Source organism: Merops nubicus, unplaced genomic scaffold, assembly GCF_000691845.1.
Source record: "Merops nubicus isolate BGI_N331 unplaced genomic scaffold, ASM69184v1 scaffold10738, whole genome shotgun sequence".
Taxonomy (NCBI): domain Eukaryota; kingdom Metazoa; phylum Chordata; class Aves; order Coraciiformes; family Meropidae; genus Merops; species Merops nubicus.
In genome coordinates this window covers 37,518-55,184 of record NW_008623650.1, presented here as the reverse complement: position 1 = coordinate 55,184, position 17,667 = coordinate 37,518, and the positions used below count along the sequence as shown (strand labels likewise).

The window sequence follows — 17,667 nt, the reverse complement described above, 5'->3', positions numbered from 1 at the left end:
GAGGACTGGATTGGCAGCCCAGTCAAGCTCCATGCTGGGCCAGACTCTTCCCACCACCGCACACTAGAGCTCTTTGTTCTCAGCAGAAACCTCTGGGCACCCCATTTCCTGAGCAGTTACTGGAACACAGGCAGGACCTGCCAGGCTCCTATCTGGTGAGAGAAGGGCTAGGAGGAGCCAAGGCTGCTGTACAAAGTGCTAAAAAAAGCACTTATTTTCTTTAAACCACAAGTGTACATGTGGTGCTCACCCCCAAACTTAACCTTCCCACTCCTTACTGGTGGTTTAATGAGAGGCAGCTTGCAGCAGAGTTTTTGTTCTAAACCCTGCTGGCCCACAGCTCGTGGCAGCTGAGGGTGAGCTCAGCAGAGCTGGGTAAACACAGCACGGGGCAGGCAGCCTCCAGCCTGAGTGCACCAGGACTAACCCTCCCCAAACCCCTGCAAGGTGCAGACAAGGACACAGACCCAAAGGATCTGCAGAAGACAGGACCAGGCACTGCTGGACCCACAGGCTGGAGAAGTTGTATGAGCTCCACCTGCATCTCTGCAGCATTTCCATAGAATCATAAATTCACAGAATTGTTTTGGCTGGAAGAGACCTTCCAGATCATCAAGTCCAACTGTTAATCCAGCACCGCCCAGTCAACACTAACCCATGTCCCTCAGCATCACATCTCCATGGCTTGGAAATCCCTACAAGGATGAGGACTTCACCACTGCTCTCCCTTTTCCCTCCAGCAAAGCAAGCCCCTGACCTTGGAGTGAGTGCTTCCCCTCCAGCCACCAGCACCCACAGCTGCATCGTGCACACAGGCAGCAAGTGCAGGATCTGATCAAGAGCTGAAGGGCCCCTGGGGGCAAGAGGCTGGGGCCAGACTCTGGTCAGGGGTGCCCAGGGACAGGACGAGGGGCAATGGGCACAAACTGGAACCCAGGAGGTTACACCTGCCTACTTCACTAGAGAGCTTCCAAACCCACCTGGCTGTGACCCTGGGCACCCTGCTGTGGGTGAGCTGCTGGAGCAGGGGGGTTGGAGGAGATGATCTCCAGAGGTCCCTGCCAGCCTCCAGCCCTGCTGGGGTTCTGTGAGCGTGGGCATCACTCCTGCTCGTGGCACCTGCCGTGCCCCAGCACGCTCACACCTTGCTGGCTGCTGGCCTGGGGCTGTGTGTTTGGAAACCTCTGCCAGAAAGGAACCTCCTGTAAATTATCTCATAAACTTGGATATCCGAAAGTACAAATATTTACAGAGGAAACTCCTGGAAGGGCTGCGTGCCAGCAGAGCAGCCCTGCTGGCGAGGTACCCTGCCTCTGAGCACAGAGGGCTGCCCACGGCCCTGACCCTGTGCCTGGCACACACCAGAGCTGCTCAGCACCACTCCTTGGCACACGAGGGGACCGTGAGCTGTGCTGCCAGATCCTTCTTACACGGCTGGGACAAGCACGGAGCAGCCAGATCCATGTGGGAAACCTGGAGATGACAGCAGGGAGGGACAAGGCATGGGACTGCCCCTGGCTCATCCCAGGAGCTGGCATGCACGGCTGTGCCAGAGACTGCACCAGGGCTTTGCCAACTGCCCATGCCCACGTGCCTTTTGTTCCAGATTGGTACCAAGAATTTATATTTTTTGATCTTAAATCGCTTTGCCAAGTGCTGGCCCAGAGTCAGGAAGGATCTGTAGGGGAACAGAAGTCGCTCACTCCCAGCCCTGTGTAAGGGTTCCCTCCCTGTGCCCTTTGCTGCTGTGTGTAGGCACCTCAACCCTGTACAAGATGAGAAGAATTGGTACCAAGAATTTATATTTTTTGATCTTAAATCGCTTTGCCAAGTGCTGGCCCAGACTCAGGAAGGATCTGTAGGGGAACAGAAGTCACTCACTCCCAGCCCCTGTCACCCAGCCCTGTGTAAGGGTTCCCTCCCCGTGCCCTTTGCTGCTGTGTGTGGGCACCTCAACCCTGCACGAGGTGAGAAGAAAACTTACCAGGACCTTGCAGACCCTCGAGGATGAAGCCCATCCTTGTTCTCACAAACAGCCTGATCTTCTCCATTTCATCCTGTTCCTCCATGGAAGGAAATGTCCATAAACACCTGTAAAAAAAACCAAGAATTTGGGCATGAGCTCCTTCCTCTGGACCTGTCATCCTCCCTCCCTCTGTGGCCAGAGACCTTAACATCAACATCAGCAGCCAGAGGCTCCCCCCATTCCCCTCTCTTGGAGTCAGTTTTTAGGATAGTATCATGATTTTTATCTCATTCCCATCTTTCCCTGGCTGAGCTTCTCCTCAGCCACATCCTGGGGCTGCAGCACTGCAGTGAGTGCGAGTTGGGCTGGGGGCTCTCCTGGGTTTGGCAGCTCCCAGCCTGAACCAGGGACTGTGTAGAGCTGCAAATCTGCACCCACACAATTTACTAATTAACCGTCATTTACTGAGCAGGAAACGCCAAAAATGAAGAATGCAAACCATTACAGCAAAGATTTCCCTGGGATGGGGGCTCTGGCCGTGCCCAGAGGTAACGTTACCTCTTACCTCATCCAAGTCAGGATAAAATTAAATAAAGGTGAAAAGGAAGGAGCTGGAGCTGAGGCATCCATTCATACCTCACCCAAACCAAGCCAAGTATTTCTGTTACAAATCTCTACAGTAAAAGCTCGGGAAGGAGAGCTGACTAGGAGATGGGAATGATCACTTGGAAGAGCTGGATTTTGCAAGTCACTCTGGATATAACCACAGCCTTCTGGGCATGCCAGACTTTGGATTCAGTTTTTCTGCACACCCATGGGAGCAGCAGAGTCCTCTCTGAGCAGCAGAGCTGTCCTTCCAAAACTGTCCTCCAACCAAAAGGCCTCTTCCTGATAAATACATTAAACAAGAGCTTGAGCCAAGTTTTAATCACTTTCTGAGACTCCGTAATTAGCAAAGTTAAAAAAAAAAGGGAATCCCTAGGGCAAAAAAAAAGCAACCAGACCACTAGAAAGGTTAAATCTGCTGTGCCAGGCTCAGGATGCTGAGCAGAGGAGGGAGGTGGCCCAGACACGCCAGCCTGCAGCTGACCTGCTCTCCTCCCACAGTACAAGCCCAACAAGGAGCTTTTTTAGCCTTGGATTTTCTAGCTGAGGTCCAGCCTCAGTGACAGGGATGGAAGCTGGTGTCTGGGGGCTGAAGAACCGATGCAACATCCCCACAAATCCACTGCCCCCACCCAGCTGTGCCCTGGCTGGCTCAGATCTGCCTTTAGCATCAAATTCATATCAGTGCCACCAAATCTGAGATGTGGCTCATGGCTACCTACAGCAAGTATTTTTTAGGATGGAGATCAGCCCTTTTTATTTCTCCACTATCCACCTACGACGTGCCGGATGACACCCGCCACAGGACACTGCTGGGTGGGATGCTTTGGATCAGGGTTTGGCAGCACAGGCATCCGAAATCTGCCCGTCCCTGGTTTAGCTCTCGAAATACTTCTTCATGTGTCACTCCTCCAGTGTCTTGTCAAAACCACATGAGAAATTTGTAAATTAGAGCCAGAATTAAAACCCCAATCTCCTGTGTCCCATTCCAGCGTCTTAACCAAAAGGCTGCCCTTGCTTTGATGTAAAATGAGGAAAAAATTGGTTTTTGGTTCCTGAAGGAGGGCTGTGGGGTTTCTTTGAAGGAGAGGGTACAAGGAGACACTTTTATTATGCACTGTACTGTTTCTTATAAACTCTTTATAAGCTGGTCTTCAGAACAAACCCACCCTGCTAACTTCCCTAGCAGCCTGGACGTTATCTCTGACAGCCTCTTTTTTTGTTTTAAATTCCTATTTTCACATTTCTCTTGTTGTTGTTCTGTTTTTACTCTCAGTTCAACTCCAGCTAAGCGCGGAAAGCGTGGGAGAGGTGTATATAAAGAGCACCCAGTCTGGGCAGTACCTGGCCATGGACCCCACCGGGCTCCTCTACGGCTCCGTAAGTAGGAGGCTGGTGTGGGACCAGACACGGGGAGGGTTTGAGGTCTGCAGAAATCTCCCAGCTCTGAGTAATGCAAACCCGCAGGCAACAATTAGCCTCTGTTGGTTATTTTGGCAGCCGGGCGGCCACTGTTCATCCGGCTTTATTTTGGGGAGAAATAAATAATCAGCTAACGCCGTTTGCCGCCCTGCCCCTCGACAAACGGTGCATTTCATATCTGGCTCTTGACAAATATTGTGTTTCGTGGCTGGAGCAGCAGCTGCTTTGTGTGGCCTTGGCAGCTGTGGGTGGGGCCGCGGGGGGACCCCCGTGGGGCGCAGGGCTGGTGCGCTGCCAGCCCGGCTCTTCCAGCCCACCCCTCTGCCTGCCTCCTGCCCCCTCTCCACAGCTTTGCCACAGGGTTCAGGGCTGCCAGAGGCAGCAGCCCCGGGCAACAGCCCACAGCCACTGAGCTAAGGCCTCCCTGAATTTTTCCTCTGCATGCTGGTGGCACCAAACCCTGTGCTGGCAGCAGCATCCCTATCCCAGTGTGAGTGGGATCGGGTGAGGCAGGAGCTTACACCCCGTGCCCGGGAGCTGGAGGGCACAGAGTCATCAAAAATAACCTGGGCTTTTGAGAATAGCCCCATTTACAGCAGAGTACACAACACGTAATCCTGGTCACAGGCTGCTTAGCCTCACCAAAGAGCTGTTTTGTTCCCCTGAACCCGCAGCCGCCGCTGCACAGCTTAGTGCTGGAGCAGGAGCTGGTGCCAGGACCAGCTCACAGAGCACGGGGCTGGGCTCAGTTACTGCCAAATAAAGTGCCCAGGTCACGGACCACTTACTGCAGGAGTAGCCCAGGGGACTAACTCAAGGCTGCTTACCTCCACACTTTAAATATGAACAGCACTGGGGCAGGAAGATCTCAGAGGTGGGTCTGGAGAGCATCCTGGCTGTCCTCTGCCCCTGGCATCACCCCTCTCACTGCCCTTCCCCGGGCTCTCTTGCAGCCGTTGCTGGGGGAGGAGTGCCTGTTCCTGGAAAGGCTCGAAGAAAACCATTACAACACCTACATCTCCAAAAAGCACGCGGACAAGAACTGGTTTGTGGGCCTGAAGAAGAACGGGAGCAGCAAGCTGGGGCCGCGGACTCACTATGGCCAGAAGGCCATCCTCTTCCTCCCACTGCCCGTCTCCGCCGACTAAGCCCCCAGGCAGAAGCTCAGAGATGACCCCAAACTGCAAAACCCAACCACCTCCTTTCCCCTCGTCGTGTTTCATTTGGGCTAGTATGACAGAGCCAAACGTTAGAGATCCGAGCTGTAGGTAAAGGCTTTACCAACACTAGACAAAGCAGAGCTCTGCTCCCTGCAGGGGGGTTGGACTAGATAACCTCTAAAGGTCTCTTCCAACCCAAACCATTCTGTGATTCTGTGACTCCTTCTCTGCATGAAGCTTTGCAGGGATGTGGGGAAAAGCCCCGACACCCCACAGTGTCCACTGGCACCCCATGGCTCTGCTGCCTGCTGGTCCCCTCTGCGACCACGGGGACACACACCAACCTGCCCTGGGCACTCAGAAATGGGGCCACGGGCACTCCAAGGGCACCCCAGTTACCAGAGAAAGCAACATTTCCACTGCCCCCTGTCATTGGAAGGCAAAATGTCCCTGGATGCTCTGTATTTATGTATTGATGCATTTAAGTATGTAGCTTCTGACGGACCCTTGGAGCAACCTCAGACCACACCACCCATCACGTTATGGTGGGCAAGCTCCCAAAGATTGACAATACCCCTGGCATGTTAAGCTAAGCTAGCACCAGCCAAAAGCTGCCAGTCCTAACCCTCACCGCCCTCCCAACACAAAGATTGTGGCATTTCAGGCTACTACCTGCTGTATGTTATTTCTATTTATTTATTCAGTAAATATGTCTCTTCTACAGTCTGTTCCTAAGTCAATCGAGGCACCAAAGCCCCTCGCTGCTGTCCCAGGGAGGATGGAGCAGAGTGGGCATGGCTGAGGTCTGAGGGTGCTGGGTGATGGTGGCAGTGCCTCCTGCCCTGTTCCCAGGGGCCTTTCCCCCCACACCCCTGCTGTCTGGCTGAACAGGGCTGTAAGATGCCACTGGGGCCCCTTGGTGACTCCCAACCCCCCCTGAAGATGGGTTTCTCCTCCCCCAGCACTTGCAGATCTCCCGAGCAGCTCAAGGGCCGCTGCTGCCAGGGGAGAGCATCCCAGGAGCACCACTTGCCCTGTTCCACCCCAGCTCATCTCACCCTGCCTGCCTTGGGCACCTGCAGGCACAGGGGGTGACCAGGCAGGAGCTGCACGGGGGGGACAGGTCACCCCAGGCACCCCTTGCTGAGTCAGCACTTCTCTAATCCTGAGTGGATTTCACCCTGCAGCCAGTTCCCTCCTGCGTAGAGCAGCCCAAAGCCTTTCACCAACCTTTTCTGGTGGCACTGCATTAAAAAGCAGCTTGGGATTTGGTTTCAGGCCATCGCTCCCGTGGGACTTGTCACAGCCCAGCTGTGGCTGCAGGTGACAGAGGCATGGCCAGGGGGCCACAGTGGGTGGGATGGATTTGGCAGCCAAGGGAGTCAAAGTGCTGCCAAAACTCGTGTTTGGCTCAGTCCTCCTGTCAGTCTTGGACTGAGGGTTTGAGCTGTAAATAAAAAATGGTATAATGGCAGAACAATAAAGTTTGATAGGAAATATTGCAGCAGGCTCTATTTGGTGTTCAATTAAGAGGCACTTAAGCAATATCCACTCTTGGGGGTGGATATTTTCCTGTCACCCAGGGTCCCTCCCCCAGCAGGTGCCACCTTGCAGGAGGGTTTGCAAGGACTCACTTTGCTCCTGAGGAAACACTGCTGGGGATGTTCATCCACCCCACAACCAGCAGCACAGCTTTGTGGGTTATCTCCTCCTGACTTGCAAACAATAAAGGAGCTGGAATCCCCCAACATCGAGTCAGAGACCTGGGGGCATCTGCCCTTCCCCACACAATGGAGAGACACTCACAGTTCAGCTCTTGAGCTGGTGTGGGTCCAAAGTCCATGTTTCTGGCACAGCCCCAGGGTCTTTCCTCTGGAGAGCAGACTGAGTTCACCCTCCTGGCTTCCCTGGGCTCGGGGTTCATCCCACCTGGGCTCCCCTGCTCACTTTTCCCATTCTCACCCCTGGGGATGGGACATGGGGCAAGCCCTCTGTGCTCCTGGCAAACCCCAGGTGATCTTCAAGGTCTTTTCCAAGCTGAATCCTTTGATGCTATAAGCCACCTCTGCACAGGAGGGAGGGATAAAAGGCCCTGTGTGTTGGCTGTTCCTGCAGCAGCAATTAGCCACTGGCCACTGCCCTTCAGTCTCCACATGGGTGCCCACGGGGAGGTCAGACCTGTGGCCTTGCAGGCACTATGTGCACCCTGAATGCTTGTAGGACTACAAATACCAATTCCCAGTTTGCACTTATAATCCCCAACAGCCAAAGAGGGGCATTCTTACTGTATATACCAACCAAAACATTAATTACAAGAAAGAAGAAAATAATGCTCACCAAAAGTCTACTCTGCACAGGCACCTTCCTCCCTCAAAGAAAAAAAAAACAACAATAATCACAGCAGTGGGATAACTTTGGATTTCTTTGATATCACCCTATCACAGGTAAGTGAGCTGGTTGTCCCCAAACTGGCCAACATCTGACTGTTTTGCACTGTTGCCCTGTTTTACACCTCTCAGCACACGTACTACAGCTCATACCAAGGTGAACCAGTAATGATTCTGCAGCTCTGCTGCCTCCACAAACCAGGCACATGCTTTAGTTACCTGAACAGGGAGGTGAAACGCCCTCTCTCAGCTCCTGGTGAAGGTGGTTGAGGCCAATGGTGGGTGAGGAGCAGGCACACAGCTCCCTGCAACCCTTCAGCTGCCCAGGGATCCCCCATCATCACCCTCACTGCTCCCACAGCCCCCACCTGCAGGGACACAGTTCCCTCAAGAGGCCAAATCCTCCATCTCAACCTTCTGTGCTGCTACAAACTTGCAGTTGCTTCATTGCTGTGGATAAGAGTTGAGAAGTTTGACATTCAAACCAGTACCTGACAGTGCCCAGTGAGGGCTGAAGATCATCTAAAAGCTCAGATTTAGGGCAACGAGCTGCAGGAGGAGAAAGGACAAGAGAAGGACCCAGCCACTGCCAATGTCCCCAGCATCACAGCTCTGGTAGATCCAACAGTTGGGAAAGGCTCCAGATGATGTTCCAGTGGCAAGCACAAAGCTGGGCAAGACAGAGAGATGTGGATGGCCAACGGCATCACCACCTTACTGAAACACTGAGGGCACTCTCCCTGTGAAAGGCAGGGCTGCCACTCAAGTCAAAAAAAAACAAACCAGGAGATGCAGGTGCCTAATTAAACTGGAAAGTTGGAACGTGGAATGCCAGATTTAGCCCTGCTGTCTTCCAACACCTCATTAACCATGGGCCAGTCCTCTCGTTAGACTTCTGCCGCTCAGAAATCACCACCCCAGGTACCCACTTGACGCCCAGCCGGGCAAAAATGTCAACACTTGGTCTGAAAAATAATCCCCAAGAAAGCCACAGTAATTGCTTCAGACAGATGAACAAGCTGGGATGACATTACCCAGGGAAACCGTGCCTGCCTGGGGGAGTTTTGTCCTTAGGGTGAGAGGTAAGGGGGGAAGACTTGTAAGGCTTAATAGAATTATTACGCTTGAAGATCTTTCCCAGCCCGGGCAGTGAGCACAGCCTGTGAGGGGCTCCCCAGAAGGAGCAAGTGCTGCTGCCCCCTGCGAGGGGCTCCCGAGGGAGGAGCAAGTGCTGCTGCCCCGGGGAGGGACAGCGGTGTCCAGATGCTGGGTTAAATTCACAGCATTCCAGTGCAGCCGCAGCAGGGCACCCTGCGGGCTGCCTTCCAGCCTCTTCAGCTGCAACCTACAGCTCCTTCCCGGTGCTTCATGCCAGGATCTTGCAAGCTTCCACATCCTAAAGGCATGGAAGGAAGTTGTGGTGCAGGGAAGGGTCCTCTCTGACCCCACAGCCCCTTCTCTCAGTGCTGGGGTCTGTGGCACCTGCACACACAGCTTCAGGGCTCTCCAAAGCTGTATTTTTGCCTCCACCCCTGTCAAACTTCTCGAGCCGAGGGCATCCCTGATCAGCTCTTTTTTTGTCCACCATTGCCTGACCCAAAAGGGCTCAGACACAGGACAGGCAATAAAAAGCCACAGATCCCATCCAGGCTGTGCAGGACAGGGGGGGGTTGTCAGCTAGATCCAAAATCTGCAGAGATCTTACCAGACCAGAGCCTCGAGTGCACACCATCAGCCAGGCAGAGCCCAGAGCACTCCCAGTCTTGTCCACCCCTTCCTTCTGCTTGGCTCCAGAGTCCTCTGCAGAGATTTAAAGCCTGACTGATAGTTCCTGTTAACTGTTTATCCTGCACCAGGAAGAAGGGCATGAAAAGTCACATAAATTATTGCAGCAGGAGAGCTGAAGCTATTTTTTAAAAATATCATGTTTTACATTAAACAAACAACTCTCTGACATGCTGCTATCCATTAGAGGGGAATGTAAACCTGGGTCTAATGGCTCCCATATGTCCTCCATGTATGACATGAAAAATGCCCAAGAAAGGTAAAAGCTGGGTAGGGCTGGGCAGCATCCCTGGGTTTGGCTGCAGGGTAGGTGAGGGTGGCTACACCTCTGCTGCACAGGACAGACAGACCATAGAACCACAGACTGGTTTGGGTGGGAAGGGACCTTGAAAGTTTATCTCATCCAATCCCCCTGCAGGGACAGGGACACCTGCAGCTAGAGCAGGGTGCTCAGAGCCCCGGCCAACCTCCCCTGGGATGGTTCCAGGGATGGGGCAGTGACCACCTCTCTGGGCAGCCTGGGCCAGGGGCTCACCACCCTCAGCATCAAAAATCTCTTCTTTCTCTAGTCTTTTAGTTTCAAACCATCCTTCTGTTGTCCTGTCCCAACAAGCCCTGCTAAAAGTCTGTCCCCATCTTTCTGACAGGACTCTTGAAGTCTTGACAGACCACCAGCAGGTCTCCCCAGCTGGAGCCTTCTCCTCTCAGCTGCCCCAGCCCAACTCTCTCCTGCTGGGCTCCCAGCAGAGGGGTTCCCCCCTCGGGGCATTGCTGGGGCTCCTCTGGCCCCGCTCCAGCAGCTCCCTGGCTCTGCTGTGCTGAGAAGGAAGGATCAGTGATCCTTCAGTCCATCACCAGCTCCCTTTAAACACTCCCAGCAGGCTGCTCACAGCCCCTCACCGCCCGCTCTGGTTTTGGGTGATAACCCCTGTCGGTGTCAGACCTTTCGGGCAGCCCAGGGGCAGTGCTGTGCCCGCACAGAGCCCGTGCCAGCTCCCAGCTTGACCCAGGCTCGGCCGAGGACCCGTGGGGAAGGTGAGCAGCCTGGTTCACTCCATCCTCCCACATCCCAGGGGAGGTTGGCCGGGGCTCTGAGCACCCTGCTCCAGCTGCAGGTGTCCCTGCCCGCTGCAGGGGGTGGGACTAAGGGTCCCCTCCAACCCAAACCGGTCCATGCGCTTCTGGCGCGGGGAGTGCACCCAAAAAAAGAGACAGCAAATGAAAAGCGAGGAAGCTGCCGGGAGGGCTCCGTGTGCCCGGGAGGGGGCGATGCGCGGCCGGGAGGAGCTCACACCCCCCGCCCCTGCGCCGCAGGACACCCGAACGCCAACATCTGGAGCGGCATCTGGCTGACAAATGGAGCCGCGGAGCTTAAAGAAGCCCCGGGAAGTGGTGGGTCCCCCCCCTCCCTGGGGTGCTGGGTGCTGCTCCCACCCTCAAGGGAGCGGGGCTGGCAAGGGACCCCCGCGGGGAGTGGGAAGGGTAGAGAGGGGTTACACTCCTGGCAAGGATCCCAGGCAAAACCCTCATCCCACAAAGTGGCTTTCCCTCTAAACCCCGAGGGCTGCTTGGGCCATGAGGCATCGCTCAGCCCCAACCCCAAAAGCCAAACCAGCCGAGGCAAGGAAGCCTGAACTGATCTGTTATTAAGCTCTGGGAACTGATGGGGATCCAAGCAAAAGGAAAGCTTTGGGGTTTCTGCTGCTTTCCTGCGGTGGGCATTTTGGAAAGGCTGCTGGAGGACACACACATCTCTGGTAGATGAGGCTGTGGGTGCTGTGGGCTGGCACAGCAGTGGGTGGCCAGGGCTGCAGGGCATCACGATGCCATGGAGCATCATCCCCCCGGGGGCTCCAGGAAGGACAGAGGGAGCCCCCACAGCCACAGCCTGAGCAGGGCTCTTGGCAAAGCTCATCCCTGAAGCTCTCCCTGGCACTGGGGTGCAGCAGCACTGCCTGTACACCCCATCCCTGGCACCCTCCTGCTGCACCCCAGACCTTCCTCCCCTCCCCACCGTCCTCAGCCTTCCTTGGGTGCTGATACCATTGGTCATTCCAAACCCTTGCCTGACCTGCTAGCTGAAAGAGGCTCTTGGGGCAGCACATTTATTCCCATGTGTGCCATGACTCCAGTTTCAGAGCCAGCACCTGCAGCACTCCTCACCTATGGAAATAATTTGGGTAAAGCTCTGGTTGGGGTATGGGAAATCAGCTCATTAAAGAGGAGCAATTTCATGAAAGAATTGGGGAATTTACCAGAACAACGTCTGATAAACCTCCACCTGAAGCATCACCACAGTTTGCACAGGTTGAGCTCCTCCTAAGCACGTGCAGCAATTTGTTCTGGCTACTGAAGGCAGCTTGTGGCAACTGCTAATCCCAGCTCTCGTGTGGAGCCCCTCAAGAGGAGGGAGATGCCCCTGCCCAGAGCCCTCCCAAGACACCGAGCATCAGGAAGCTGCAGCTTAAACCGCAGCTAATCCCCACACAAAGGGGTGGTCACTGCTAATGGGTTTACCTGCTTAATTCTCCCCGGCCGTTCCTGGCTCTCAGGGTTTCCCTTCCCCGGCACATCCGTACTGCAGGAAACTCTGCTTCCCACATTAAGCAGATCGTCAGCAAAGAGCAGAGGCAGATGCATTTATCACGCCGAGTTCCTGAGCCCTTACACTGCAGCGTTCCCAGGACATGAATCCTCTGCTGCTCACGTCCTCCCCGGCTCTGCCACGATGCATTTGTCACCCAAGGCACAGAGCAGCTCCACACTCACCTCCTCCCTGAGCCTCCTGCCCTGGGACCATCTGCTGTCACCACCAAACGCAGAGAGGAGCCTTGGTGCACGTGGTGACCACCAGCACAGCTCCCACCCCACTGCCAGGGCTCACCTCTGCCCACACAGCCCCATGGCAGGGGGTTCTGGGTGGTGGGTACGCTTGGGACAAGCTCAAACCACTCCTCATCACCCCAAATCTACTGTTTGTCTGCAGAAATTGTCCCAACATAGATCTCCTTTTGGATGCCAGGGGCTGAGGAGCTCAGTGGAGGAACTGGTGGGCACCCACATGTACCAAAAGAGCTAATCTCTGCAACAAGCCTCAATTCAAAGGAGTTTCTAGACTCAGATGAGCACACCCTGGCCCTGCTCTGGAGGGAAGGGCTCTGTCAGAGCACTGCTGGGCAGGACACAGCTCTGGGCTGTGCAGGCACAGGGCTCACAGCACTGCCTGTGCTGCTGCAGAGCCCCCCGTAGCACACGGGGACCCCCAGCATGGGCTTCTCCTGCCATGCCCATCCTGAGCCATGCCAGCTGCACTTACCCTGCAGCTGATGTTCTTCCTGTCCTCCTCCTGAGATGCTGAGGGTTTCTGTGGGTCCATCTGGATGGTATTAGACAAAAGCCTGCTGAGGCTGCTGGCAGCAGCTCCTGCCTTGCTGCCCCCAGGAGCCAGCTCCCAGGAGGTGCCACCATGCCAGCATACAAACACCACCAGGCAGCCTGGCTCCACTTCCAGACCTCCTGCCACTCCCAAAATACATCCAGGCTCAAGAACCACCACGTGCCTCAGTTTCCCCACTGCAGAAAGGAGTGTGAAACCTCTCGAGGTGACACCAGTGCCTCAGCAGAATGGATGAGCTGCGGGGTCCTCCCTGCCCCATGCACTGGGTTTGGGGTTTTCAGGGCACTTGGGGTCCAGCCTCAGGGAACCAGTTTGGCCTAATCCTGCACTGTAAACTGGGCACAGCTGGTTCTGCCAGACCCAGGGCAACCACAGGGCTCATGTCTGCTTCTCTTCTGCCATGCATCTGAGCACAGAATCGGTTTGGTTGGAAAGGAGCTTTAAGATCATCAAGTCCAATCATTAACCCAGCACTGCCAGGTCCCCACTGCCCCGTGTCCCTCACACCACATCTCCACGGCTTGGAAACCCCTCCAGGGGTGGGGACTCCACCACTGCCATGGGCAGCCTAGTCAAGGGCTTGACAACCCTTTCAGGAAATCTATTTTTCCCATGTCCAACCTGAACCCCCCCAGCACAACTTGAGGCTGTTTCCTCTTGCCCTGTCACTTGTCCCTTGGGAGAAGAGCCCGACCTCCATCTGGGTTTCCTAGATTCACCTAGATGTTTTCCTTCTATTCTGAAATCTTGTCATGGAGAAAGGATGGTGACAATGTAGGAGGAAGGGAAGAGCAACACAAGCATCTCACAGGCTCTGAAACGCTGCAGAAGCCTTTTTGCCCAAAGGAAAAGGCTGGTGCATGGGCACTGGGCTTCAGCAGCAGCCCCAAGCAACACCGTGCAGGAGACACCTCACCCTGTGCCTGTGTTGCTGCTCTGGGTAACTGCAGCTCGTTCAGCACTTGAGGCTTTAACTTTTCTCTGCACACTGCAGTTGTATTGTGCTAAGCCCACCATTTCCTCCTGCTTCACAGCCCTCTGCTCCTCCCTGCCCTCCACCACACGCCACTAAGCCCAGACAATAAACACTGTCCCCACCAACGAGCAGAGAAAGGTCCCATGGCTCTTAAACACAGTCTGCTCCCCCTGCCTGCCCAGGCAGCCAGTCCTACAGGCTCTGGCTTTCTGTAACACACCCTCTTCCCTCTCCATGCTTGTTACACACATCTTTGGATTTGCTGTGGGTACCAGTGTGGGTACACAGCTTCATGGACCATCCTGCTCCCCCCACAGGGGCTGCTCCATTCCCTTATCCCAAACACTTTAAACTCTCCTCTCCTCCTTCCACACTGAACTGCAAGTTTTGACCCTGCAAAGAAAGTATTTTTTTCTGGTTGCACCTCACAGCTCACTTCCCAAGTCCCCCAGTGCCCAGCATCCCACACCCCACAGTTCCAGCCCTGCTGCCCACCTTTCCCAGCTCACCTCCCCCTGCAACCAACCCAGCACTGGCACGCCCAAAAAGGGCACAAAGCCTGTTCAGAAGCTCTGGCTGGTGCAGTTTCCACGTGTCCAGCAGCCCCAGGCAAGGCTGGTGTTTATCTATGGGGCCAAGACAAAGTGCCACCAGGATGCAACCCTTTATCTCTGATAAATCTGTAGCTAAGCAAACGCCAAAAGGAAGAAGAAAAGAAGAACCCAGAGGAAGGAATCTGCACAGGGAACAGCTCCATCTGGGCTGGAGCAGGACTGAAGTCTTTCCCAAAGTTAGAAATGAAGAAAAGCTCTGCTCAGCTTTACTTTTCCACGTTTTCATGAAAATAAGACAATTGCTCAGGGTGCCCTGGGTGATTTTTGCCATCACAGCAGTGGCCACGAGTCCTGCTCTGCGGGTTGTAACCACACTGACCAGCCTCACCAGGACCTTCATTCTGTCTGGTTTGGGACAGAGCACACACAGCTTTGTCCAGAAAAAGACATTTTTCTACCCACCAGCTGTTTTGCCTGTGTCCTGCAGTTCCTTTGTAGGACATTTTGGTGGAAGCATGAGCCACTATTTGGCATCTTAGTCCAGGACTTTGGAGGAAAGCCCATCCATGACCCCCCACAGAGGTTCAGCTTGGGACAGATGCTCCAACACTGTAAACTGGAGATGTTTTCCTGTCCCTGTCACAAGGAGGTATAAGGACAAAACACCAGCACTGAAACACTTCAGCAGTGTGGAGGTCCCACAGTCCAAGCTCACATCAGTGAGCTCTGTTTTTCCCCTAAAACTTAGTTCTGGGTCTAAACTAAGCACTGCTTGTTTCACATGACTGCCCCTTTGCTGGTGACCATGACTCTGAAGCACCACTATTTTTCCAGAAGGACCTTGAGCCACCTCCCAGGGGGTCCCAGCCTTCTTGGCTGCAGTGGTGGGCAGTGACCACTGCCACCTGGGTGCCAGGGCACACTGCCAGGGACACTGCCTGCCCCTCTGCCCTGCCCATCCTTGGGCCATCACCTGCCCAAGGGGTGACAGCAGGATGCTCAGCCCCAGCTGGAGAGGTGCTGAGCCACCATCACGACCATCTCCTAACCCAAAGATCAAGAATGAGAATTAGGAGGAAAAAAAAACAACCCAACCTCTTTGAAATCAGTTTTAAGTAAACAAAATATTGATCTCCCAAGCTTCAGTCACCACAAGCACAAATTTGGGCTTGGCTGGGTTCTCTGTTTTCTTTGGGTTCTTCTGCATCACATCCGAAGCCTTATACTAAAAGCTTTTACATGTTGCAGGAACTTCTCTACAAAGCCTGATGAAAAGAAACCCCAAATGATGCCTGTAGCACAGATAAGAAAGAAAACACCCATTAGAACCCCTATGCTGCCTGTGGTGTGAGTGAATAAGAAAATACCTGTTACTTTGATTTCTTATGTCTGAAAAGAAAAACCTTTCAGGGACAACCTAGTGAGCCACAATTCTTTAACACTGTTTATCTGCACGTGGGCTACCAGGTGAATGCATTCACCTACACTGGGTACCTGCTGGCTTCTGCTGCTCTTACAGCAAGGGATGGAATCTTGCCAGTTTACACACAGCTCCTCAGCTTCCTGCCTCCAGGCACTGCCAGTTCTGGTACCACTGAGAAAAATGAGCAAAACGTTGACAAGCAAAACGACACTTTTGAGTGATCTGGAATGATCTCACACTATAAACCACCCCCCCAGAAGAAACCTGTGTTCAGGTGGAAGCTGCCAAGCCCAGATGCCTGTCCTTGCCCCAGGATGGGCACTCGTGGCAGCCTGGCAGGCCCTGAGTTCACGTCGCTCAGCCCCACAAACCCAGCGAGGGCCACAGCCCTGCCTGAGGAGGGTGAGAAAAAGCAAAGCTGCACAGAAACTCCCCAACCACTGCACTTCCCTGAGAGATATAGACCCAGGGGTGGTGTTCCTTGGCCAGGAGGCTGAGTGCTCGTGACTGAGAGCAGGGACCTGCTGAAAGCCCAGCCACTGAAACCTCCATCTCACCAGCTCTGCCGTCGGGTCCTGTAACAGCCAGCACCTTCCTCCACGGACCTTGGCACTCTCACACTCAAGACATACTCCTGTATTCAGAATTTACTCCTCCTCTACCTGCTGGCAAAGCACCCTGCTGCTGGAGCAGGCAGGCAGAGCGATCAGCTCATCAGCACAGGAGACAGGAGGTGGCCCAGGACCACAGGGAGGGTCACAGCAGCACCGTGCCCTGAGCTCTGGGGTCAGGGAGCAATGTCATGGACACTGCACTGAGCCTGCTGCAGAAGCATCAGTGCAACACAGACCAGTGCAGGCTGCTGTGAAGGGAAAGTGTTAACTATAGCACGTGGGGCTGGCACATCATCCATGTGGCTTAAGGCCATCTACAGCCATGGCTTTAGCTGAAAATCATTACCAAGCCAAACATGCCTGGTGAGACAGGGGACCAGGCTGCCCAGGGGAGCTGGGGGTGCTCCATCACTGGGTGCATTCAAGAGCAGGTTGGATGGAGCTCTGAGCACCCTGCTCTAGTGGGAGGTGTCCCTGCCCGTGGAAGGGAGGTGGAATGAGATGATCTTTAAGTTCCTTTCCAACCTAAACTATGATTCTCTGTCTCATGTGAGGAATGGCTGTTGCTATCATTCAAAACTAGGTGCTGTAGGATAAAAATTAATCTCTGACTGGCATGACTGTAGGTTGGCTTTATTTCTTCATTCACCATGAGTAAATGATTCAGTCCTGCAGAACCCCAACACAGAAACCCCTCCCCACTGCCTACACAGAGACGTGCAGTACAAGCTTTTAGTGGTTTAGCAGCTGCCTGTCCTCTGTGACAACCAGGAGTCCAACTGGAGCTGGACTGCCCCAAGGACACCTGCACTTCTAGAACTCAAATACAAATGCACACGTTTGTAATTGTCATACATTCAGGAAGGCTGACTTTGTAAAATCTTATAGGGCTTGGAACAAGCAACAATTATAATCAGGAAGTCAGCAGAGTGCAGTATCTCCCATCTTTTTATGGAATAAAAGTCCCATTTCTATCATTATAGGGGTTTATCTGATACTAAACTCAGGATACTTGACTATAGGAGAAAAAGAAATCAGGATTCTACAGAAAAAAATTCATACTGTTGCTGTCAGGTAAGATTTGAAAGTTGATGTTCAGATTTCAACACAGAAAGAAAAAGCATTTTTAACACACAAACCCAAACAGGAATTTGTGAAAAACAATCTGCCTGACCTGCTGAAGCATGAAAGGAGAGCAAGTGTTGATGCCAGGGCCACGACAGCACTTCACCAGTGGAGAGGACAGCTCTGTGTGTGCATCTCCTTCCACAGGACCCACACGACAGCAGCTCCCAACCCTTTGTGCATCCCTGGGTGGAGAGAAGAGAGCAAGTTACACGTTAGCCAGGATTATTGGGTGGCTGGAGCATAAAATCC

At 53.9% G+C, this 17,667-nt stretch overlaps 1 protein-coding gene across 2 annotated transcripts in view; it reads left to right on the top strand.

The window, feature by feature from the left end:
- Positions 1 to 5,142, top strand: part of FGF1 (fibroblast growth factor 1 (acidic)) — a 6,588-nt gene extending 1,446 nt beyond the window's left edge. The window contains exons 2-3 of one of the 2 annotated variants that reach the window (XM_008945146.1): positions 3,849 to 3,952; positions 4,948 to 5,142. In XM_008945146.1, coding sequence (XP_008943394.1) covers positions 3,849 to 3,952; positions 4,948 to 5,142 — 299 coding nt within the window. Of the gene's footprint in view, positions 1 to 3,848; positions 3,968 to 4,947 lie in introns of both variants that reach the window. The other variant, XM_008945147.1, reaches the window with a different exon arrangement.
- Positions 5,143 to 17,667: the final 12,525 nt, after the last annotated feature.